Here is a 26,531-nt window from a genome sequence, read left to right on the forward strand (position 1 = left end):
AGTTTAGTGATGTAAAGAGATCTTTTGCGAATCTAGTTGGGTGCTCTTTGGAATGAAGTGGAAACAGATTTGGAATTGATGACTTAACTCAAGCATTAAATAAACAAATGGATTTGTTACAAAGTCCTGTTAAATCTGCTCCATGCTGGGTATCGCTAATTGGAGAAAGCCAGCTTGTTGCCAGCTGGTTCAAAATATCTTTACTAATACTCTCTTTAAAATGGTAGTCTGAAAGTTAACCAAGATCTCAAACATTCCTTTAATTCTCAGAAAACACAGGACTCATAACTCAGTATGCTGGTATTTTCATTCACCTATTAGTCTTCAGGATAAAATACGTAATGGAAAGAAAAGGGTGGGGGACATTATAGATAGAGAGAGGGAGAATAATATCTATTTTATGTGGTCTTTCTCTTTCAATGTGCCATCTGATGCTGTGTCTCACAAGATTATAAAAAGATTCACCTTGGAGTTTTGTGCTTTATAGAACAAGTTCTAAGAACAATGGAATTTAAGGTATTTTCCACATTTTCTTCTTTCTCTATTTTACCCCATTGCCCTCAGACATATGAAACAAGTCACGCAAAATTATTTTTTGTTTGAATGAGTTAAGAATTTATTTTAGCAATGAAAGCAGAAAAAAGTCAATGAATTATTAGGTCAAGGCTGATTTTTACAGTTAAGATAAAAAAACGAAAACAGGTAAAGTGTCTTTGTAAGAAGTTCTGTGTGACCTATAGAGTACCACATATATTTTTTATAAAATTATTGTATATAATTATTTAAACCTGTTAAGTTAGCCTAAATGCATTACATTGATAGCTGGTCACTGAGTCAAAACATTCAATGCAGAATGACTGGTAGACAACCACTCTACTTAATGATCTTGGAAATAAAACTTCAAAAATAAAATTAAAATAAGAAAAAAAAGTCATTGTCCATTTATTGTGCCCAGTCCATCCATAAATACAGAACAGCATTGTTTATGTTTAATAAAACTACAGACACCTTTACACTTAAGGTACAAACAATTATGGATATATTTTTTAAAAATTGACATTCTAATTCACAAAACATAACATGAAATTATGGACAGAGAGTGAACATCTTGAGGAAGAAATTTACACTAAAAAAATTGCAAAGAGGTTTCAAGGAGGTTACTTGCACTAGTGACAAGGTAAAATCCTAGAGTTTCTTTCGAATGATAGTCTTTGAATGAAAAGGGTACATGCATATGGGAGCGATGCAGCCAACTCTGTGAACAGGAAGCACTTCGTGTACAATGTATTCATACCAGGTTGATGCCATTTCTTAATATTAAAAACATCATCGGGTATTTTGGAAGAACAGAAATAAAATAACAGCCAAGCAACTTGAATTGAAAAGCTTTCCCCAAGTCATCAGTACCACTCTTTTATTCTGTTTTTATTTAAAAGGGCAAGCTAGTTTTCTAATAAAACATTTATGTACTAAAGCTCTACAGATATCTAATCATTCTTTGATGGAAGGGTGGTGGTGGTGGTGGTGGTGGGGACGGACATGAAGCATCTTGTGTATGATAGCAGCAAAAAGTTGCCTGTGTGTGTCAGGAGTATCTAATAGTAAAGAGGAAGAGCATACACATGAGAATTCTACAAAAAAGAAATTGAGTCAGACTTCCACAAAAAAAAATAGGCTAAACAGGACTGTGGTCTAGTGACGCGTGTGTGACAGATACTACATACTCCACACTCTCCTTGGATTTTTTAAGATTATTATACAGCCTATCATCGATGCTAGTAGTTAATATGTCTTTGGGATCTGCTCCTATCATTTGAGGCCCATACCCAAAATCTGTAGAGTTATTTGTCTCTGTGAAGTCACTAATATGGTCTAAAGGCTGCTGGAAGTCTATTTGTTCAGTCTGGTCAATGACACTTCCTTGCTCCAATGTCTCTTCCTCAATTATATGGATTCTTTCTTCAGTGTCCGCACCGAGATGTTCCGAGTCCTTAGCAGTTGGCGACTTGATCTGTTCCTGACTGCCGGATTGCTCCTCGTCCGTGGTGCTGACGATGCGGGGCAAGGTGCTCTGGTACCGATGGTCGAGGGGGTAATTCACGCTGTCGCCTCTTCGGAGGGGCGTTCGGTGCCGTTCCAGTCCAGGCGGGTAACGGATTCCTGGATCGCTGTATTGCTTGGTCCTCTGCCATTGCTTGCGGAGGTGAATGCGGGACCGGTGTTTAGACTTCAGAGGAGAATCATCAAACTGAGGGTCGTGCCGGAGAAATTCATTGAATAAGGCATCAGTCTTCTCATCAATGCTGTAATCCCTTCTATGCAAATAGTCTCTAGTTGCAAACATTTGGCCATATGGTGACCACCCAATGGGGCTTTCTGGTTCACCTCCAACAGCACCTTCTTCCTCTATCTCTTCACTCAATATTTTTGCATCAAAACTTTCAAAGACAGTCCCTTTGCGCCCAGAACTTGTGAAGAACAACCTTTTCTCTGAAGCTGTTTTGTCTTTCGTCCTACTTTCAATGTCCACCTTGAGAATTCTTTCTTCTAACAGTCTGCTTGGTGCCTCTATTGATGCATAGCCGCTGTCCATCTGAAGCAGCTTTCTTGTGTTCGATTCGCTGTCGCTGCCTCGCTCAGAATCCACACTATCCTGCTTGCCTCCTTTATCCGTGGGTCTCTCCTCAAGGCCGTCATCTTCATCAGCCGCATCCTGGGAGAGGCTGCCAGCTGGCCCGCTCAACGAACACAGACTCTCGGTGTCGCTCCGCACCGAGTCCTTATCATTGCTGCTCTGCTCCGATGATACGTAAAGTTCGAGAGAGGCTCGAAGTTTCCAGATATCACGGTAGATCCTCTGTTGATCAGAGCTCTCCCTTCTCTCAGCACTTTCACTCCCGCCCGGCAGAATCTCTGCCGCATCTAGCCTGAAAGAAAACCAAGCTTATCTCAGGAAAATGTAGCACAGAGCAGCACAGTATTTACAAAACTTAACTTCAATAAAGCTTGGTTTCTGCTAACACCGCTAATTCCTAACAAGCAGAAGCTGGTTTATTTCAATTGGTTTGCATGCGGCCCTGCCAGCTCACATTTATAGCATAACTGGATAGCTCCCGCACTCAAGGAGGCCATTCAGCCCATCGAGTCCATGCTAACTCCAATTACAACAAACTGGTCAATCCCATTCAGTCGCAGGCAGTCAAAATAATTACAAACAGTGATCTCCAAAGGAAACACTTGTCCTAAACTGAGGCAGAGGAGCCAAAAGCTCCACAGCACTAGGTTTAGGAAGAGTTATTACCAGACTGAGACGTCAATCCAAGGATGAGGTCACATCAAGCTCAGTCAGGAAACAAAAACCTAGCAGGCAGGGGACACATTTCCCTAAGGAACATGCTGATGGAATGCTGGGAGCAGTACCGCATGTTCTCAGGATGACCAGCTACAATCTGAAGAGAAAGCTACTAAAGATGCACCCAATCCAATTATTATTTGGGACTTAAATCTCTGCCATCAGTTTAGGAAGAAACATCTAAACAGCAAAGCCAGAAAGTATCTTAATTTATTGCTCCTATTGTCTATGGACCCAATTTCTAATGGCACCATTTCCTTTCCCTGTTAGTCGGTAATGAAACAATCTCTGTTAAGATGTTGTTTTTGCCTAAGTTGTCAGTAAGATTAACTGGATGTTCACCATCAGTGAAGAACATCTAAGGAACTACAGAGTCATATAACACTACAACACAGAAACATGACCCTCAGCCCATCTAGTCAGTGCTGAGAACTATTATTCTGCCTAGTCTCATCGATCTCTGCCTAGACCATTTCCTTTCATACCCCTCCGATCCGTGTATTTATCCAAACTTCTCTTAAATGTTGAAATTGTACCTGCACCAACCACTTCCGCTGGCAGCTTGTTCCACACTCTGAAGGAAGTGGTTTTCCCCTCATATTCACATTAAATATTTCACCTTTCACCCTTAACCCATGACCTCTAGTTTAGTCTTTCTCAGGAACTCTTATGTTTATGATTTGTTGCTCCACTGTGAAGTCTCTTTGAGGTAAGCCTACCCTGAAGCAGTTCAAATTTTCTCTTTGACAGGGGTTCAGTGAGACACTCTTTTACTACACCCTCCACTATGTTCTCTGCTGCCTCCGCCTCTTTGACCATGTTATCAGCAGGACTTGCTACTTCTTATCACCTTTTTACTTCATTCCTCCTCCCCCACCCACCTGGCTTCACCTATCACCTTCAAGTTTGACCTCCTCCCCTCTCCTACCTTCTTCTTCTGGATCCTTCCCCCTTCCCTCTCAGTCCTGATAAAGGGTCTCGGCCTGAAATGTTGACTGTTTATTCATTTCCATAGAAGCTGCCTGACCTGCTGAGTTCCTCGAGCATTTTGTGTGTGTTACTCAGTGGAAAAAAGTCTGCTTGCATTTATCCTATCTACACCACTCATACTTTTATATACTTCTGTTTGCTTTGTCAGTGGGAAGAAAGAACAACTTTGTGGGCCGAAGGGCCTGTATTGTGCTGTAGGTTTTCTATGTTCTAAGGCATTCTGGTTCTTACACCTGCTCAAAGCCAATGCAATAATCCCACTAGAATGAAAAGTCAGGGAAGCCTCCTATGAACCATAGAATCATAGAACACTACAGAACAGAAAACAGGCCATTCGGCCCTTCTAGTCTGTGTCAAAATTTTATTCCGCTAGTCCTATTGACCTGCACCCAATCCATAACCCTCCAGACTGCTCCCATCCATATATCTATCCAATTTATTCTTAAAACGTGAGAGTGAGCCTGCATTTATCACATCAAATGGCAGCTCGTTCCATACTCCCACCACTCTCTGAGTGAAGAAGTTCCCCCTAAACCTTTCCCCTTTCACCCCAAAGCCATGTCCTCTCGTATTTATCTCTCCTAATCTAAGTGGAAAGAGCCTACTTGCATTGACTCTGTCTATACCCCTCATAATTTTGTAAACCTCTGTCAAATCCCCCCTCATTCTTCTACGCTCCAAGGAATAAAGTCCTAACCTGTTCAATCTTTCCCTGTAACTCAACTCCTGAAGACCCGGCAACATCCTAGTAAATCTTCTCTGCACTTTTTCAATCTTACTGATATCCTTCCTATATTTAGGTGACTATATATGGTTGAAAAAGTTTTGTTTGGATTCTGAACACTGGCTTCAGATCTTTTGGCAGTTGATGTTGCAGCCCCAGTCCCTCAGATAAAAGACATTCAACCTGCAATTTGCTTTAAATCCTAAAACTCTTTAGCTTCAAGATGCAAAAGATGATTTCCGACATGCAGAGCATCTCCAATCAATGGGCTGGTTAGAATTTAGAATTGCTTTAATTTGTATGCATTGCATGAATCTGATTCGGTTTCTATGTGCATAGTGCTTGCTACTACCATTAGGCAGAAGGTACAGGTGCCTAAGGTCCCACATCTCTAAGTTCAGGAGCAGTTATTACCCTTCAACCATCAGGTTCCTGAACCAGTGTGGATAACTTCACTCACCTCAACTCTGAACTGATTCTATGACCTACATCCACAACAACTTTCAACAACTCTACAACTCATGCTCTCAGTGTTGTTTATTTATTTCACTTCCATCATTTGTCTTTTTTGTACATTGGTTGTTTGTCAATCTTTGTTTAAAACCACAAGACATAGGAGCAGAATCAGAACATTAGCTCATTGAAGACTTCCTTACTTTCCAAGATGGACGGTTTATTATCCATCTCATTCCTGTTCTCCATCCCTGTAACCGTGTAATCTTTGACACCCTTACTAATCAAGAACGATCTACCCCCACTTTAAATAAACATGTATTTTTTCATACATTCTGTTATATTTCTTTATTTTCCTGTAAATGCCTGCAAGAAAATGAATCTCACAGAAGTATATGATGACAAACACGTACTTTGACAATAAATTTACTTTGACTTTGACATGAATATTTTACTTGTACCATAGATTGGGTTTAGAGTGGCATCAGCAAAAACTTTGACTGTTTATACATCTCTATAGATGCTGCCTGATCGGCTGAGTCCCTCCAGCATTCTATGTGTATCTCTACTCTGGTTGTGAGTCTTCTCTACGTTCTTTCAGTACTACAATACTCTCAGTTGTCTGTAAGCGCATTGTGTTTAGAAGGGTGCACGTCCTCTTGGTGACGAAGGAAAAGGTACATTGCATTCCAACCCTAATGCATCCCACATAATCTCTGCAGGCATTTATCTTTGATATCAACCTTCTCCCACCCCATTCATGTGACCCCACATCAGGCTGTCTAAATAGCTACACGGCAAGGATGGCAAGGTAAGAGGTACAGAAGCCTGAAGGCACACACTCAGCGTTTCAGGAACAGCTTCTTCCCCTCTGCCATCTGATTCCTAAATGGACATTGAACCCTTGGGCACTACCTACTTGTTTTAATATCCAGTATTTCTGGGGGGTTTTTGCATGCCCTTCAATCTATTCAATATACACATGCTGTAATTGATTGACTTATTAATTATTATTATTTATTTAATTATTATTTTTTCTTCTATATTATGTACTGCTTTGAACTTCTGCTGCTAAGTTAACAAATTTCCCAACACATGTCAGTGATAATGAACCTGATTCTGATAAAGCAAATTTTAACTGGATGTGTGTCTGCTTAAATCCATGTGGGTGGGAGAATGATCCCAATAGCCGTCGTCAGGGAAAAATGCCAACAGGATCCAACAGTGTTTGCAACAGTCACATCCCTGAATGGACAATGTGGTTGAGCAGTTTATTTAGAGATACAGCATGGAACAGGTAACGATCTGCACCACGGACAAGTTACAATGACCAATTAACCTACTAATTGCAGCACCCAGGGGAATCCCTACCTGGTCACGGGGAGAGCGTACAAACACCTTACAGACAGCGCTGGAACTGAGCTCTGAACTCCGACATCCTGAGCTGTTACAGTGTCGGCTAACCACTCTGTTACCGTGGCGCCCGCAATCATTAGCTATTGGTCAAGGAAACAAGTGTGTGAAACTTGAAGAGGGTGGCCAGAGGTGCAGCCCTAATGCCTCAAAGTGCCACAGACCTGGTTCAATCCAGAGCCCAGGCTCAGTCTGCGTGAAGTTGTACTTTCCCACTTTGACCACGTGGATTTCCTCTGACATCCTAAAAGCATACGGGCTGGTAGATTAATCAGCTGTATTATTGCTCCTAGAGTGTACATAAAATATAGAACAGTACAACACAGTACAGGTCCTTCAGCCCACAATGTTGTGCCGACCCTTTGACTTACTCCAAGATCAATCTAACCCATCCCTCCATTGTCTCTTAAAGGTCCCTGAAGTGTCTGCCTTGATCACAACCCTTAGCAGTGCATTCCATAACCTACCTCTGACATACTCCCTATATTATCCTCCCAATGACTTAAAGTTATGCCTCCTTGTATTAGCTATTTCAGCCCTGGGATAAGCTGTCTAGCTGCCCACTCTCCACCACTGCAGGTAAGTGGTAAAACCTGGGGAATTTATTTATTTAAAGATATAGCATGATACCAGTCCTTTCCGGCCCAATAAGCCCAGTTGTACTCATGTGACCAATTAACCTACTAACCCGTACGTCTTTGAAACGTGAGGAGGAACTGGAACACCCGGAGGAAACTGACACAGTCACGGGAGAACGTATAAACCTGTTACAGTGATGGGAATTGAACCCAGGTCACTGGGGAGGTGGATGGGACTGTGGCGGAGTTTTGAAAATGAGAAAAATGTAAGATCAGTGTAAACGGGTAGTTGGTGTGGACTTGTGCTCTATTCCCATGCTGTATCTCTGACTCTGAACCGATCTTGCTATGGCAACAATCCAGTCGTTGACATTACCTCCGGCTGACAGGTATTCATTCAGCTTCCCACCATTAGCAAAGGAGGGACACACACAAAATGCAGGAGGAACTCAGCCGGTCAGGGGGCAGCATCTATGGAGAGGAATAAAGATCTGACGTTTCAGGCCGAGACCTTTCGTCAGGGCTGGAAAGGAGCTAGAGTATGAAGGTGGGGGAGAGGGGAAGGAATACAAGCTGGCAGGTGAAATCGGGTGAGGGGGAAGGTGGGTGGGTGAAGTGAGAAGCTGGGAGGGAATGGGTATTGGGCTGAGGAAGAAGTCTGATAGGAGAGGAGAGTGAACCATGGGAGAAAGGGAAGGATGAGGGGCACTAGAGGGAGGTGACAGGTAGGTGAGGAAAAGAGAAGGGATAAGACGGGAACTGGAATGGAAAAAGAGAGGAGTGGAGAAATATACCCAATGACAGGCTCCACAGCCGTCTGTAGCAATGAATTCCACAGATTCACTCCCCTCGGTCTAAACAAATTCTTCCATATCTCTGTCCTAAATGGACGGCCTTCTATTCTGAGGCTGTGCCCTCTGGTCCTAGACTCCCCTGCTATTGGAAACATCATCTCTGCATCCACTCTATCTCGGCTTTTCAATATTCGAAAGGTTTCACTGAGATTTCCTCTCATTCTTATAAATTCCAGTGAGCACAGGCCCAGACCATCAAACACGCCTTATAAGTTAACCCCTTCATTCCTGGGATCATTCTTGTGAACTTTTTCTGGACTCTCTCTAATACCAGCACATCCTTTCTTAGGTACGGGGCCCAAAGCTGCTCACAATACTAGTGTGGTCTGAACAATGCCTTATAAAGCTTCAGCAATACATCCAGTTCTCATTGCACTAGGCACACCTCCACATCGCAATCAATGGCGTCAGTTTTTTCACTCTCCCAAGCCTGATTTAAAGCCATTATCACGGCAGCCAAGGATGAGCGAGGTTCCCTTCCAACAAGCATCCAGGAATGAACATGCAGACAGCCCACAGCCATCTGGTTGGACAGCGGCCATTTCCACCACCTGACTAACTGCTACATTTGCAACGCTGAAATCACAGACGTCCAAATTCAATTCAATTAACTCTGTTGTCAGTTTTCTTAAGGGAGCATATACTGAAAGCAAATGAAAAAAAGGGGATCCATTATGAACTATACAACTTAAAGCAAGAATATGTACCTCGGCATACTTTCCAGCAAGAATTATTCTCCTGAATCTAGCTTACATGGCAAATAAAAAATGGTTTTGCATTAATCCCCTGCATATATAAGTTATGTCCCAAAATTTCAACGTTTTAATTATAGCACCCACTCTTTACTTCCAGCAAAATATATGAATGAAACCATACATTTACAACACTGTCTATCTTTTGCAATGCAAAGTATATAATCTGTAGCCTACATGCACAAAATGCTGGAGGAACTCAGCAGGTCAGGCAGCATCAATGGAAATGAATAAACAGTCGATGTTTTGGGCTGAGACCTTTCTTCAGGACTGGAAAGGAAGCAGGAAGACGCCAGAAAACAAAGATGGGGAGGTGATAGGTGTAGGCAGGTGGGTGGGAAAGGTCGAGGGCCGGAGAGAAAGGAATATGATAGGAACGGAGAGTGGACCACAGGAGAAAGGGAGGGAATGGCCCGAGGGGGAATGGTAGGCAGGGGAGAAGCAGCAAGAGGCCAGAGTGGGGAATAGAATAGGGTAAGGGGAATGGGAAAGTGTTTTTACTGGAAGAAGAAATCGATATTCATGCCATCAGGTTGGAAGCTACCCATATGGAATATAAGGTGTTGCTCTTCCACCCTGAGGTTGGCCTCATCATGGCATGGTAGGAGGCCTTGGATCGACATGAAAAGAATGGGAATAGGAATCAAAATGGTGGGCCATCGGGAATCTGCAGCCTACTTTCTGCAACTGGGGTATTAGATTCACAAAATCTGATGAGAATTGGGCATGCACAGCAGTGAAGTGTTCTAGATGTACCCTTGTTATATTATGCTCATTTAATTTCAACCGGATAAACTCCCTGCTTGTAATTCCATTTAAAATAATCTGTGCACTTCTTGTGATGTCACTCATGGATGGCCACTTGAAGGGCCTGTTTTTCTAGGGCCTGTGACTCTAAAAATGCAACAGGCCATGCTGGGCTCAAAAGCAAATTTCCTGACCTGTGGGCCTGCTGTGTGAGGGTGATGACATGTTAATTAGTTCCTCTAAATAGATACAACTCAGATCTAGGTAACAGGGTAGGATTTTTCTCTGAACAATATCACAAGACATGGGAAGAGGTTGCTACACAGTTGCATTTTATTTATTTACTGAGATACAGCGTGGAACAGGCCCTTACAGGCCTTTGAGCCATGCCACCCAACAATCCATCAGTTTAATCCGAGCCTAATCACGGACAATTTACAATAAGCAATTAACCAACTGGTACAGTATGCTTTGGACTGTGTGAGGAAACCAGAACACCCGGTGGAAAACCACACAGTCATGGGCAGAACATACCAACTTCTTACAGGCAGTAGCAGGAATTGAACCATCCTTTGCCTCATGCTGCATTTAATGAGGAATTCCTACTCAATATATCCATTGTCATTCAGAAGTTTTACCAAGGGTTTGGGGAGCACAATGAGGCAGCAGGAAGAACAACAGTCCACATTTCTGCCCTGGTCATCTCTATGGAGTTTGCGCAATCTGCCTGTGAACATGGCCCTCCAGTTTTCCCGAGACCCAAAACAAAATGTGTAGACTCCCTGATTATTTGATACTGTAAATTGACCCAGATGTGTAGATAAGTAGTAGAATTTGGTGGTAGAGAAGTGAGGAAGCTGATGGAATGTGGAGAGACTATAACAGGAGATTAGTGTAAATGGGTGCTTGATGGCTGGCATGGACTTGATGGGCTGAAGGGCTTGTTTCCATACTGCATCCCTTAGTGATTCTATGAAGTACACTTTCCCGGTGGATTTGGCCAAGTGCATCACAGGAAGAACCCTCCCCACCATTGAACACATCTACAAGAAGCACTGCCACAAGAAAGCAGCATCCATCATCAGGGAACTCCCACCATCCATACCATGCTCCCTCTTATTGCTGCCATTGAGAAGAGGTTCAGGAGGCTTAGGTCCCACACCACCAGATTCAGAAACAGTTGATACCCTTCAACCATCAGGCTCCTGAACCGGCACGCATAACCTCACTCACCCCAACACTGAACTGATTCCACAACTTACGGACTCACTATCATGGACTCTACAACTCATGTTCTCAATATTATTTATTCATTATTATTTGTTTTTATTGTATGTGTGGAGTTTGTCTTGTACATTGGTAGTTTGTCCGTCTTTGTGCGCAATTTTTCATTGATTCTATTGTGTTCCTTTGTATCTCTTGTGAATGCTCACGAGAAGATCAATCTCAGGGTAGCATGTGGTGACATATATAGGTATTTAGAGAATAAATTTACTTTAAATTTTAACTCTGAACTTCCATGTTACCCCTTCAGACCTTGTGTGGGGAGACAATGAATTTCCCAGCTGCGCACTCACAGTACAACCCGAACAAAGGCTGGAATTAGCCCTTGATTAAAGTTCAAAGCAAAATCCTTTCCTTCATGATTTATTCTCTTTCAATTCTCAGAGACTCTATACGTCATGATACTTTTTAACGGGAGTAAATAATTTACATTCAAATAAGTTCCCCTGACTTGGGAAAATGCCTTGAGTTTCTTCACAGAGGCAACACTGAGTTATGTGAGAAGAGTTTAAGGAAGATAATCAAGAGAATGGTTAAAAAGATTTAGAGGAGAGATCAGAAGTTCAGAGGGATTTAGGAATTGAATTCCAAAGCCAAATGACTTTATACTGGAAGCCTGTCTACTCAAATCGGAGCAATTAAGTTTGACGACAAATTGAGTAGCTTCAAGTTCCTGGGTGTCAACATCTCTGAAGATCTATCCTCATCCCAAAATATGGCTGCAATTATGAAGAAAGGATGCCAGCAGCTAAATTTCATTAAGAGTTTGAGGAGATCTGATAGGTTAGCAAATATTCTTGCAGATTTCTACCGATGTACAGGATCAGGAAAGCTGGTTGTAAACTCAAGCAGCTCCATTGAGGGCACTAACCTTCCCACCACCAAGGGCATCTTCAAAAGGCAATGACTCAAGAAGGTGATACGCATCATTAAGGATTCTCGCTATCCAGGGCATTTCCTCTTCTCATTATCACCATCAGCAGCCTGATGACAGACATTTAACATTTTAAGAACAGCTTCTTCCCCTCCACCATCATACCTGTGAATGGACCATTAACCCATTGACACTACCTCACTTTATGCACTACTTATGATTTTAATATTTCTATAGTATTGCACGGTACTGCTGCTGCAAAGCAAGTTTCATGACATAAGTCAGTGATAATAAACGATTCTGATGGGTCAGAATTGAAGGAATTGAGGTAACTAAGAGAATTATATATCTAAAGCAGAATACAAAATAAAAATTTAAATTAAAGAAAGAGTCGTAAATGAGTGTGCCCCAAAAAATCATTCAGAGTCATCCCTAACCGGAAGTCCTGGATGAACTATGAGATTCATGATCTACTGAGGGCAGATCGGTGCCATTCAAGTCTGCTGACCAAGTAAAACACAAAAGGTTCAAGTACAATCTCCAGAAGCCATCTCACATGCAAAGTGGCAATTCTGGATCAAACTCGAATCAATGAAGGACGTTCAGCAGTTGTAGCAGGGTTTGAAAGCTATCACCTCCTACAAAGTGAAACCAGGTGACATAGGTGATGACAAAGTTTCGCTCCCAGATGAGCTCAATGTCTTTTATGCTCTCTTTGACCATCAAAACATGAAGGCACTTCACGAATTCCCACAGCCACCGATGACCCTTTGATTTCAGACTCCGAAGCCAGTATGAGAGAGTCCTTCAGGATGATGAACCCACGGAAAGCATCTAGTCCAGACAGGGTACCTAACTGAGTACGAAAGACCTGTGCTGATCGATTGGCTGGACAGCTCACTGATGTATTTAACCTCCTGATTGGGCAGTCTGCGGTACCCACTTGCTTCAAGCATGCTTCAATTATACCGGAGCCTAAAAAGAACATGGTAACCTGCCTCGATGACTATCGTCCAGTAACACTTACATCCATTGTGATGAAGTGCTTTGAGAGGTTGGTGATGAAGTAGATCCACACCTGCTTGAGAAGCGATTTAGATCCGTTCCAATTTGTCTATCATCACGACAGGTCAACTGCAGGTGCCATTTCATTGGCTCTTCACTCAACATCTGGACAGAGAAGATGCATGCATCAGGATGTCCTTCATTGACTACTGCTCAGCATTCAATGCTATCATCCCCTCAGCTTCAAGACCAAGGCCTCAATAACTCCTTGTGCAACTGGATCCTCAATTTCCTCACTTGCAGACTCCAGTCATTTCGGATTGGCAATAACATCTCTCCCAAAATCTCCATCAGTGCAGATGCACCACAAGGCTGCGTGCTTAGCCCCCCCCGCTCTACTCACTTTTTACTGTGAAGCGAGCACAGCTCCAATGCCATATTTAAGTTTTCTGATGACACCACTGTCATTGGCCAAATCAAAGGTGATGATGAATTAGCATATGAGAGAGAGATTGAAGATCTGGCTGAGTGGTGCTACAACATCAATCTCTCACACAATGTCAGCAAGACCAAGGAGCGGATTATCGATTTCAGGAGGGGGAAACCAGAATGAGCCCGTCTTCATCAGGGGATCAAATGTGGAGAGGATCAGCAGCTTTGAATTCCTTGCTGTTGAAATTTCGGAGGACCTGTCCTGTGCCCAGCAGGTAAATGCAATTACAAAGAAAGCATGGCAGCACCTCTACCTCCTGAGGAGATTGCAAAGATTCAGCATGTTATCTAAAACTTTGACAAATTTCTATAGCTGTATGGTGGAGAGTATATTGACTGGTTGCATTATGACATGGTACGGAAACACCAAAGCCCTTGAATGGAAAAGCTACAAAAAGTAGCGGGCACGGCCCAGCCATGACGGGTAAAGCCATCCTCCCTCTACTGAGCATATCCACATGGAGTGCTGTCACAGGAAAACAGAATCCACCATCAAGAAGCCCCACCATTCTCCCTTCTCCCAGCAGGAGTCTAAGGATCCACACCACCAGGTTCAAGAACAGTTATTACCCCTCAACCATCCGGATTTTGAACCAGAGGGGATGAAGTCACTCAACTTAACTTGCCTCATCACTGCAATGTTCCCACAACTATGGATTCACTTTCAAGGACTCTTCGTCTCCTGTTTTCAATATTTTTTGCTTTCTTGCTTGCTTGCTTGTTTGTTGTTATTTATCTATGTACGTATGTACTATTTGGACAGTTTGTTGAGATTTTGCAGTTGGCTTGTTTATCCTATTGGGTGCGGTCTATAATTGATTTTGATTCTTTCTTGTACTGTGATTTCCCACAAGAAAATGGATCTCAGGGTTATTTACGGTGACATGTGTGTACTTTGATAAGATGTTTACTTTTAACTTTAATTACAAAGACAGAGAGGCTTAAAACCATAGAGGATTTGAAAAGAAGGTTGAGAATTTTTAAATGAATATGGCGAAATTCAACCCTGCTCAGATTATAGATTCATGTTATGCTCAAGCCTCTTGACAAAAATGCAACATTTGCCCTACTAGTAGGAAAACTTAAAGTGGAGAAGGAGCATTGAAGATGGAACTTAGAACCTCAATTACATGCCTCAGAAGTCCAGAGAGTGGCCCATCTCCTAAACTACTCACCTTTTGCCCTATATGTGGGAGAAGCTGTAGATCCACATTGGCCTCGACAATCTTCTGAGATCCCACAAAACTGCCGTGGAATCTCAAAGCATGGGCTAAGCCATAGTAGATGGAATTGTAGGCAGATATTTGATGCCCCTTCCAAAATTCAGTGTCATTGGTTTTAATTGAACCTAAATCTTGAATTGGTATTGAACGCATAGCCATTCGCATCTAACCAATTCCAAATCCAGGGATTACTTTCCAGATATGGTCCAATGAATTTGCAGTTGGATTATTATCAGACTAGCTGCACGGCAATATGCGGACAAAATATTTTCACCCCACAATCTATTCATGGAAGAGACTTGCACAGAGACATTCTGTACATGATTAAAATATCATGTCACAATCAAAATAACTCTTACCCTCTGAATAACCTTCCACATGCTTTGAGCTTTGTTAAGCATGAGAAGTATCTATGTTATACCAAGTATTGACAAACCTATGAAATTATCCTTTGGCAAGGGATGTGGAATCTTGACCTTATCGAAATGATTGAAAATAGCTTAACACTAAATTGCAATATTAAAGAGTGGCTTTAAGTAGTAATATCTACTATTTTCTTTAATTTATTCTGTTTTTACTAATATTTAGGTAAAGCCTTTGCAGCAGAATTGGTACAGAAAGGGAAGCCTGCCAAGGAAGCTTTCATATCTTTAACAAAAACTTATCAGATGTAACTTTTGGTCAAAAAAGGAATATTTGACAGAATTTGTCACCGGAATTTAACATTCCTCACCAGATTTTTTTTTCTGCACTTCCACTGGGCATTGCTCAATGCTAGGAATTGAACCAAAAGGATGTCAGTGCTGCTTTTTATAATTTTATGTGCATATAGTCATTCAGAAATATTTGATGGCCCCTTTTCACACACTGTAGGGGAAAGGTAACTAATTCCATTAAAAGTCAAAACCTATTATGGGTAAATTTGAATTTGTGCAAAAAGGGAGTTAATAAAAATTATTAACTTTCTAGTTCACTATCATTTTATGCACAAAGTCAAAATGACCCTCATTATAATACAATCACTGCAAATAAATACTAATTCACACAGTAAATTAAATGTAGTTGCTGCTTATACATTGGTATCTAGAAATACATTGTGTACATAAAAATCACACTTGTCTATTGAGTTAATTATGCACACATATATATACATACACTGTCTGCACATATTCATTTATCCACCGTATATAAATGCACTTGCGCACATGTACTAATAGAGATATTTAAATATACAGGCATATGCACATACATGTAGACACATGGACGTGTGTGCACATACACAGAGATACATACACACACAGACAGATAGCCAAACACACACACAGATACAGATAGATAGATAGAGAGAGAGAGAGAGAGAGAGAGAGAGAGAGAGAGACACACACACATACACACACACGCAGACATAGAGTCGGACACACACACACAGTGTTTCTTTTGTACATCATATTTGTTAGTTATTAAGCTCTCACAATATGTAATCTTAATTTAAGTGAAAAAGACAAGAAGTAAAAGTTCTGATTATTTAAATCAAAACTGTCTGAACAGTACCTGGCAACTGACGAAGGTGGACTGGAGGGGGTCTGTGCGAATGAAGTTGGAGGGGGACAAAAGGTGACATCATCTGTGTGCGCAATGTACTGTATAATGTCAGTCTGATGAGGGTCCTGGTCTTCGTCCTCCATACTTTCACCGGCAGCACGCTGTCGATGGAACTGGTGTCTCTTTGGAGACCCTAACAAACAAATTCTTCGATTAGCAAATCAGAAAGGAACAGATGGATAAGTAAAAGATCTTTGGCTGTAGTTGTGTAACTTATTCGTGGACATAAGTACGATTTTCTGCATCCAAAAAAGACATACTTAAAATAAAAACGATCTACAGCTTTCCTGGCGTATATGATGAATAAACTCTTCTCGGGCTTCCAGCCAGGTACAGGTATCTATTATAACTGACATTTTGATGCCATCTTCATTAAGGAGGATGTCTGGGCATGTCTAGGCCGGTGGTATTTATACCCCCAAAGTCCGTCCTTCCTGATTGGTTAGTCCTCATCCAATCAGGTTTCAACTCTCCCACCTTATTTACAATTGAATTCTAGTTGTTACTGACAGCCAGACCTTTGATTTGTCAAAATTCTTTTCCTCTAGTTTTATGGTAAAGATGGCAGAATCTGTCATTGAAACGTCGGTTATAATCAATACCTGTACCCAGCTGGAAGCCCAAGCAGAGTTTATTTGACACTTAAAGTAGTTTGGGGAAGAATTTATCTTTGGTCATGTTCCACTCGCTTTCTGTATATGTGGATCTAAAAGAAAGTAAATGAACAGAGATTATTGGTTAATGACACTCCCTATCTGTTCAGCACCAGCAATCATTCTCCACTTTATTTTCAACATGTTGCCTTCAGCTAAAGAGCACAGATAGATTATGCCCTCATATAAATTGCTTTCTTAATATGTATTTACCCATTTTGTTTATATTCTAAAATATTTAACTTTCCGTCTTTGGGGCGGCACGATAGCATAGTGGATAGCACTACACTTAACAGTACAGGCAACCTAGGTTCAATTACTGCCACTGCCTGAATATTTTGTTTGTATATTCCCCCTGTGACTGCGCAAGTTTCCTCCAAGTTCTCTGGCATCCTCCCACAGTCCAAAGATGTATCAGTTGGTAGGTTAATTGGTCATTGCAAATTCTTCCGTGTTTGGGCCAGGGCTCAATCAGGGGCTGCCAGGTGGCATGGTTTGTAGACCTGGAAGTGCTTGTTCCAAGCTGTATCTCAGTAAATAAATAAATACACTTGCAGCAGTGTTGATGATATTGGGATATTTTTAGCAGCGAAGTTCTAAAGCCATTGTAAGGTGACACTTGGGCATAATTGAGAGAGAATTTTCAAATGTACTCAGAGTCACAAAGCAATATAGGAAGGATATAGACCCTTTGGACCAAGTCCATGCCGAATATGGTGCTCACCTAGCTAGTCCCAATTTCCTATGTTTAGTCAATATCCCTCCAAGCCCCACTCCTCAATGCACCTATTAGTACTCTCAGTAGCCACTTTAATAGGTACACCTGCTTGTTAATGTAAATATGTAATCAGCCAATCATATGGCAGCAACTCATTGCAAAGAAGCATGCAGACATAGTCAAGAGGTTCAGTTCTTCAGACCAAACATCAGAATGTGATCTAATTGACTCTGACCGTCATTTGTCGGGCGTCCCATCGGTGTAGTGTTTGCGCTGCTTTGGCATGTCGACTTCTGAGTTCATTTGCGTGTTGTCTGTTTTTTTCTAGCGGCTGTAGTAAAGTCTGGGAAGAGCAAGGTGGGGTTGTTGATCAGATCTCTGCCGGGGGGCCGTGTTGGTATGCCAGTATTGGCATCATTCAGTGTGTTTGTCATAGGAGACAAGGTTTTGGAAGGGTTTTGGAATTTGAGTTGGGAAGCTGGGGAAGCATTTTGGACGAACTGGAATGTGGTTGGGCATATTTTGGATACGCTTGTAGAATTTTGCTGAAGCTGCTTTTCTGTGGATCTCTGGAGGTGCTCTTCTGTTGATTATTGGGAGCACAGGTGCACCACAAGGCTGTGTGCCTGGCTCTCCTCACTTTCCACTTATGACTGTGTGGATAAGCTGAGCTCCAATTCCATATTTAAATTTGCAGATGACACCACTGTTGTAGGCCAAATCAAAGGTGATGATGCATCAATATACAAGGATACACTCAGTGGTCACCTTATTAGATACCTCCTGCCTTCAGTGGAAAGATCGTTTGATGATCACAACCTCAAACTCCTGCCTGACCAGGGAGAAGGGACTTTTGGACTCTGTATGACTCAGAGTCAGCAGGAACCTATGCTGGCACCTCAAGCCACCAATGTTATTTATGCAAAGTCCTGCAGATTGACTGGCAGGATAGCCAAATCAGTGCCAACACTATCTCCCAGGTCAGTATCTTCAGCATGTGGCCAAAATTTATTTATTTTATTTATCTATTTTGAGATACAGCAACAGGACACATCCTTCCAGCCCAACGAACCAGCACCCCAGCAACCCACTTATTTAACCCTAGCCTACTCACAGGACAATTTAAAATGACCAGTTAGCCTATTATCCAAATATGTCTTTAGACTGTGGGAGTAAAGTGGAGTACCAGGAAGAAAACCATTTGGTTACAGGGAGAACTTACTAACTCCTTACAGGGAATGCCGATATTGAACTCTGACGCTCCAAGTTGTAATGGCATTGCATTAATCAGTATGTTACCGTGGTGACATTAAGTTACCTCTAATGAACAGGCAGTGTTGTTACTATGTATGATACCAAACCCTGAAACAATTGCACTCTTCTGAGCCATCACAGGTGGACAGAAAAGCAACTATTTAACAATATTCATGGGAATTCTCAAAGCCTTTTTGAAATGTTGTAATGAATCTCTTGTGGGAATCCCCAACCCTCAACCTCAGGCTCATGGTATAAAAGCAATAATTCCATAAGGTATAGGAGCAGAATTGGGCATTTTGGCTCCTCGAGTCCACGTTGCCATTTAATTATAGCTGATTTTGTTTCCAACCCCAGTCTCCCACCTTCTACCCGTAACCCTTACCAACCAATAACTTACCAATTGCTGTCTTAAATATACCCAATGACTTGGCCTCCACAACCCTCTGTGGCAACAAATTCACAGATTCATGACCCTCTGGCTTTAGAAATTCCTCCTCATCTCAGCTTTAAAGGAACATCACTTATTCTGAGGCTGTGCTTAATATGAGGCTTGATCTTCAACAGGCTTATAGTATTGTGGGATTTTACCTTTCCCAATATTTACTGGGATTGCCATAGTGTATGGGACTTGGGTGGATCAAAAACTGTTAAGTATGTCCAAGATAGTTTTTCAGGACAATATGCACTGTAGATAGTCCTACCAGAGAAGGGCTGTACTTGACCTTATCTTGGAATATGAAACTGGGTAGATGGTGAAAGTCTTGACTGATGTCCTGATGAAGGGTTTTGGCCCGAAATGTTGACCTGTTTACTCTTTTCCATAGATGCTGCCTGGCCTGGTGAGTTCTTCCAGAATTTTGAGTGTATTACTGTTGCAATGAGCAACTGAAGCAAACCCAAGTGCAGGACACAGGCATGAAGATTGAGCTTGGATGCTAACACAAGCGTAAACACTAAAAAGCAAACTGGAGGGATCTTGACACGGAGCAACAGAGCCTCATAGGTAAACCTTGAAACTGGAACTAAACTTAGAACAAACGGTTCTAAGCAGTCGGGAAACATAGTTATCACACAGGAATAAGTCCAACGAACTGGCAACTAGTGGTTGTGATGTCAGAGTTCTTATACTGAGTTCTTGATGGAAACCAGGTGTGCCATCATCAAAGAGAATAGGAAGCAATTGGGAAATTAATGATCGGGACCATGGCATAATCAAAGAAAATTAGGAGCAAAGATAGGGAATAAACGATCGGGACCATGACAATTACAAAGATGAGAAGGAAGCCAGAGGATAGTGATTCGCCACAAGCAGGAGTTCATGGTGGCCAAACATTTTAATCTTCATTCCCTTTTCGACATGTTAATCCATGACCTCCTCTTGTGTCAAGATGAGGCCACCCTCAGGGTGGAGGAATAACATCTTATATTCCATTTGGGTAACCTCCAACCTGATGGCATGAAGGTTGATTTTTCTTTCCGGTGAACAAATTCCCCCGTTCCCTTTCCACTCTTCCCCACTCTGATCTTTCACTTATTCGCACCTGCCTAGTACATTCTCCCAAGTCTCCTTCTCCTTTCCATTCTACTGTCCACTCTCCTATCAGATTCTTTCTTCTCCAGGCCTTTACCTTTACCACTCACCTGGCTTCACTTATCACCTTCCAGCTAGCCTCTTTCCCCTCCCCCAACTTTTTACTTATGCATCTTTCCCCTTCCTTCTCAGTCCTGAAGAAGGGTCTCGGGCCGAAACGTTGACTGTTTACTCTTTTCCATAGATACTGTCTGACCTGCTGAATTCCTCCAGCATTTTGTGCGTGTTGTTATATAGGGTAGTGAATCTGTGGAACTCATTTCCACAGACTGCTGTGGAGGCTAAGTCATTGGGGTATATTTAAAGTGGAGATTGATAGGTTCTTGATCAGTAAGGGTGTCAAAGGTTTCAGGGAGAAGGCAGCAGAATAGGGTTGTGAGGGATAACAGATCAGCCATGAAGGAATGGTGGAGCAGACTCGATGGGCCAAATGGCCTAATGAAACACCTATGTCTTATAGCCTTACAGTTTAAGAGACAAATGGCTCTGGGTAAAACAATATCTGACAAGTGGAAGTCTTTTAAAAGAGAATTAGCAAGAGTTCAGGGGAAACACATTTGTGAAAAGAGCAAGATTAAAATCTTGGATAATAAAGGTAGATGTAGTTTTGATCAGGATGATAATGGAACATCTGACAGGTAGAGGTAATAAAGTGAATCCTTTAAGGAATATAGAAGGTGTAATGAGAGTAGCTGAGAAGGAAATTAGAAGTGGGAAAGGAGGTCATGAAATAACCTTGGTAGATAAGAATAAGGAGAATCCTGATTCATTCTGTAAGTACACTGGGAACAAGAAATCAGCTGGGGAAAGACTAGGCCACATTGAGATCGAGTCTTGAGACATTGAGACAAAGAGGTAATCTCAAGTCAAGTCACATTTTATTGTCATTTCGACCATAACTGCTGGTACAGTACAGAGTAAAAACGAGACAACTTTTTTCAGGACCATGGTGCTACACGAACAATACAAAAACTACACTGAACTACGTAAACCAACACAAAAACTACACTAGACTACAGACCTACCCAGGACTGCATAAAGCACACAGAACAGTGCAGGTATTACAATAAAGAAAAAACAAGACAATAGGCACAGCAGAGATCAGTAGGTTGGTAGTCCGATGGCTTGGGGGAAAACCTGTTACATAAATAATCAGCTGAATGGCAGCGCCTGGGATTCCGTCCGTTTCTGTACTCCCACCGAGTATATCGTTGCCACAGATGTAGTCCAATTTAATGTACATTGGAGATCAGAATGGACGGGAGAGCCGGCCGGCTAGGGCTTGCTTTTTTCCTGGCACGGACTCCTGCCCACTCGCCTCGCTTCCGCTTCCTCGCACACCGCCTACAACATCCCCAACTCCGGCCACCGGCATCAGGCGACTCCAAGGACTGCAGGCCCGATTCCCTCAGCAAGCAGACATTGGAGACCAGAATGGACGGGAGAGCCAGCTGACTGGGGCTTGCTTTTTTCCTGGCACGGACTCCCGCCTGCTCACCTCGCTTCCGCTTCCTCACACACCGCCTACTACGTCCCCAACTCCAGCCACCGGCATCAGGTGACTCTGAGGACTGCAGGCCCGATTCCCTCAGCGAGCCGAGGTCGTGCAATCTAACCAGCAGATTTTCATGAAGGTTTGTTTTTGGGCGATCTCTGTATGGTAGCATTATCTGGCGATGGTAGATGGTAGTCATGGTGCATGGTGTCAGGGGATAAGGCCCTAAATGAATTGTTCTTTCGTTATGTGCAGTGTCATATGACATAGGTGATCATGATCTTGGCAATTTTTTCTAAATAAAAGTGGTTTGCCATTGCATTCTTCTGGGCAGTGTCTTTACAAGATGAGTGACCAGCTACACATATGACCATCCACTACCTGCTTCACATGACCCTGATCAGGCGGTGGGGGGTGGGCTAAGTAGGTGCTACACCTTGCCCAAGGGTGACCTGCAGGCGACCAGAGGGGAAGAGCGCTTTGCACCTCCTTTGGTAGAGATATATCTCTACCCCACAACCTAAATGAATACATCTCATAAAATACAGGTGAAAAGAAGGAATTGGTGGATTACGAGTTCAGAAAGGGATATATTGATTGCCTGGACCACATGCACATTGAGATAGTGAATGTATTAGATATATTGGAACACATAATGGTGGATAAATTCCCAAGGCTGGATGAGATCCATCCCAGTATGCTATGTAAAACAAGGGGCCGCATCTTTTTCTATAGTTGTGTAGTGGAGAGTATATTGACTGGCTGCATCATAGCCTGGTATGGAAACACTAATGCCTTTGAATGGAAAATCCTACAAAAGGTAGTGGATTCGGGCCAGTTCATCATGGGTAAAGCCCTCCCAATGATTAGGCACATCTATATGAAACACTGTCATAAGAAAGCAGCATCCATCATCAGAGATCCTCACCACCCAGACCATGCTCTTTCCTCACTGCTATCATCAGGTAGAAGGTAAAAGAGCCTCAGGACTCAGACCACCAGGCTCAAGAACAGTTACTACTCCTCAACCATCAGGCTCTTGAACAAAATGGGATAACCACTCTTGCTTGCCCATCCATTGAGATGTTCCCACAACCAATGATCTCAATTTAGGGACTCTTTATCTCATTATCTTATGTTCTCTATGTATTTATATATGCATTTTCACAGTTTGTTGTCTTCTGCACCCTGGTTGATCTTTCATTGATCCTATATAGTTACTATTCTATAGAATTGCTGAGTATGCCTGCAGTAAAATGAATCTCAGGGTTGTATATGGTGACATATACATTCTTGGATCATAAAATTTACTTTGAACTTTGAAACGCTACGTTCATGTCTGTCCACACACGTCTCTTTGGGTATATCTCTGAACACCTCTTAATATGAAAACCTACAGTACAAAAGTCTTGGGCACATGTAGTATATAGCTAAGGTGCCTAAGACTTTTGCAGAGTACTGTATGTCAAGAAGTTTGTTGTTTTGCAGTAGCAGTACATTGCAATACCTAGTAATAAAAACTATAAACTACAATAAGAGATATAATAAAAGAAAATTAAATTCAATAAGTAGTGCAAAAATAGGGAAAAATACTGAGATAGTGTTAATATAATTACAAAACTGTTCCAAAGTCTCGAGGACCCTAGCTATATATATGTGCCTAAGACTTTTGCACAGTATTGTATGTCGTCCTCTCCCCTCTAATCTTCCTACAACTTATTTAAAATCCACGACCTCTTATTTTTGTTGACACTCTGCTAACATGTCCTTCCTATTTATGCTTCCTTTAGTTTTATACACCTCAATTGAGTCTCCATTGAGGGCAGTAAGAGTAGAACTAGAGGTCATAGGTTAAGGGTGAACGGTGAAACATTTAAGCCGAGGATTAGGGGGAACCTCTTGACTCAGAGGGTAGTGACTTTGTGTGGGGTTCAATTTCAAAGTTTGAGAGAAATTTGGATAAATACATGGACGGAAGGAGTATGGAGGGCTATTGTCCCTATGCAGTTTCCATGGGGCTAGGCTGCATAATAGTTTGGCATGGACTGGATGGGCCACAGGGCCTGTTTCTGTGCTGTAGTATTCCATGACTCTATGGCTATAGTCTGGGTGAAGGGTTAATAGGACTAGGCAGAATACAGTTCAACATGAACTAGATGGGCCATAGTACTCTCTGACTATGACTCCTCTCAGCTTCACCAGTTCTAAAGAAAACAGTCCCAGCCAATCTAATCTTTCCAACAGGCTGTGTCACTGCATGGTACGGAAACTGCACTGGAGTGGACCGAAAAAGATAATCAAAATTGCCCAACACATCACTGGCACCAGTCTACTCACCATCTAGGACATATATACAGAAAGGTGCTGGAAAAGGGCCAGTAACATCACAAAGGATCCCACCCACCCTGGACTGTTAGTCCCACTCCCAGAAGGGAGAAGGCTATGTAGCATCCACCCCAGGACCACCAGATCCAAGAACAGTTACACCTTCACTGACTAACCCACAATCTTCCATATTTATATTCATTACACTTTTTAATTATTGTGTTCTTTATCTTACTTTTTTTGTGCTGCATCAGTTCTGGAGTACTTTTGTTCTCCTTTACACTTGTGTATTGGAAATGAGTTTAATCAATCTTATAGCTTAAAGTGTGCATGTGCTGGCAACAGTAAGTCTCCACTGTACCTTTCCAAATCTAGAGAGGTGCAAAGGAAACCCACAGACTACGTCTGTCAATATCACATTTAAATATATTTCCTGTGGAAAATCCGGAATGAGAGCTTACTGAATCCTGCTCAACTCTATTGAGGTCGCAGGTTTGGATGGAAGGACTATTAACAGCTTCTCCTCCCTTCCCTCCCTAACACGAGTTATTAACCACCTGGAATAATAATAATGCATGCACTTAATCTACAATAATAGGAATGTTCTCTTTTTAAAGGTTATTTTAAAATGGCCATTTTCAGCCTTGCCAGGCACGACATGTAATTAAATCACTTGCGTTAATTCTTCCCGAGATGGATTTTCACTATTTAATCTATTCATTTCATTGTTCCCCCTTTTCAAATCTGTGCAGGGTGTCACAGTGGCATAGTGGTTAGTGCAATCAGTTTATCTTTCTAGCTGTAAAATCGGGGATTGATTCCTGCCACTGTCTGTAAGGAGTTTGTATGTTCTCCCTCTGACCACGTGGGTTTCCTCCAGCTGCTCTGGTTTCATCTTCTATGGTTAGTCAGTGTGGGCATGCTATGTTGACGGTGGAAACATGGCGACATTTGCATAATCCTCGCTGATGTGATTCGATACAAATGACACATTTCACTGTATGTTTCGATGGACGTGTGACAAATAAAGCTAATTTTCAATCTAATCTTTAATACAAGAATAAATTCTTTCTTAAAATCTGTTATAATTCTGCTGCTAGATTGTGCATTGAAACCCATTGATTCCATTGGTTCATTGTAACATTATTGGAGTTAGTGACGAGATAGCTGCCATCGTTCCAGCTGAGAAGAGCGCATTTGGTAGGTGGACACTGGCAGACCATCTCTGAACAGACCCTTCATTTTTTGTTTGCACACTTTGCTGATCTTCGTGTTTCTAAACTAGCCAACTTTCCTTCGCATTATTCTACACAAGATCATTGTCATCTTCTGCATTGAAAATAGAAACGAAGAGGTCCGCAAAACCATTGTCACATTATGTTACTTTACCAGTTGTCCCATAGGCTTGTATGGAGTAGAGATCTGTAGACCTTTTCCTATTCATAAGGTGTTACACACTTAACTAACCATTCCCCCTTTCTAGTACAGTAGTCCCAGAGAAATTAATAACAGACCCTGGTCAGAAAAATAAACAAATTCAATCCATCCCTTTCTGAAACTGCCTCGTTGATCTTGGAGTAGGTTAAAGTGTCAGCACATCACCTGTACTGTTCTATGTCCATTTATTCTAGTGACCTACTGTGGTGAACTACGTATACCTGTCTGGACACACCCCCCCTGCTGACTGCTCCTGTGGCTCCTCCCACAGACCCCGGTATAAAGGCGATTGGAGCCACAGACCCTTCCTCAGTCTCCAGGATGTCGTGTGATGGTCACTTGTTGCTTGTGCTTTCTTCCAGTCAATAAAAGCCTACCTTAACCTACGTCTCAGAGTTATTGATGGTGCATCACCTATATTGTACAACTAGCAGATACTTGCCTCCTCTACATTGGGGTCCGCATCGTCAGGCACCTCTGCTCCATCTGCCAAAAAGCAGAACTTCCTAGTGGCCAAACATTTTAATTCCGAGTCCTGTTCCTATTCCGACATGTCAGTCCATGGCCTCCTTGTGTGCCAAGGTGAGGCTTCCCTCAGGGTGGGGGAGCAACACCTTATATTCCATATGGATAGCCTCCAACCTGATGGCATGAATATTGATTTCTCCTTCCAGTAAAATAATTTTGCCCTTCCCCTCACTTCTACTATTCC

General features: G+C 42.2%; 1 protein-coding gene across 8 annotated transcripts in view; it reads right to left on the minus strand.

Annotated features, from left to right (window-relative positions):
- Positions 1 to 626: 626 nt before the first annotated feature.
- cbarpb (CACN subunit beta associated regulatory protein b) overlaps positions 627 to 26,531 on the minus strand; it is a 262,852-nt gene continuing 236,947 nt past the window's right edge. For all 8 annotated transcript variants that reach the window (XM_073068267.1, XM_073068259.1, XM_073068261.1 and 5 more), the window contains 2 exons: positions 16,293 to 16,476; positions 627 to 2,927 (listed from right to left, as the gene is read on the minus strand). In XM_073068267.1, the coding sequence (XP_072924368.1) occupies positions 1,676 to 2,927; positions 16,293 to 16,476 (1,436 nt within the window). In that variant the 3' untranslated portion in view covers positions 627 to 1,675. The remainder of the gene's footprint in view (positions 2,928 to 16,292; positions 16,477 to 26,531) is intronic.

This window comes from Hemitrygon akajei, chromosome 16, assembly GCF_048418815.1.
Source record: "Hemitrygon akajei chromosome 16, sHemAka1.3, whole genome shotgun sequence".
NCBI lineage: Eukaryota > Metazoa > Chordata > Chondrichthyes > Myliobatiformes > Dasyatidae > Hemitrygon > Hemitrygon akajei.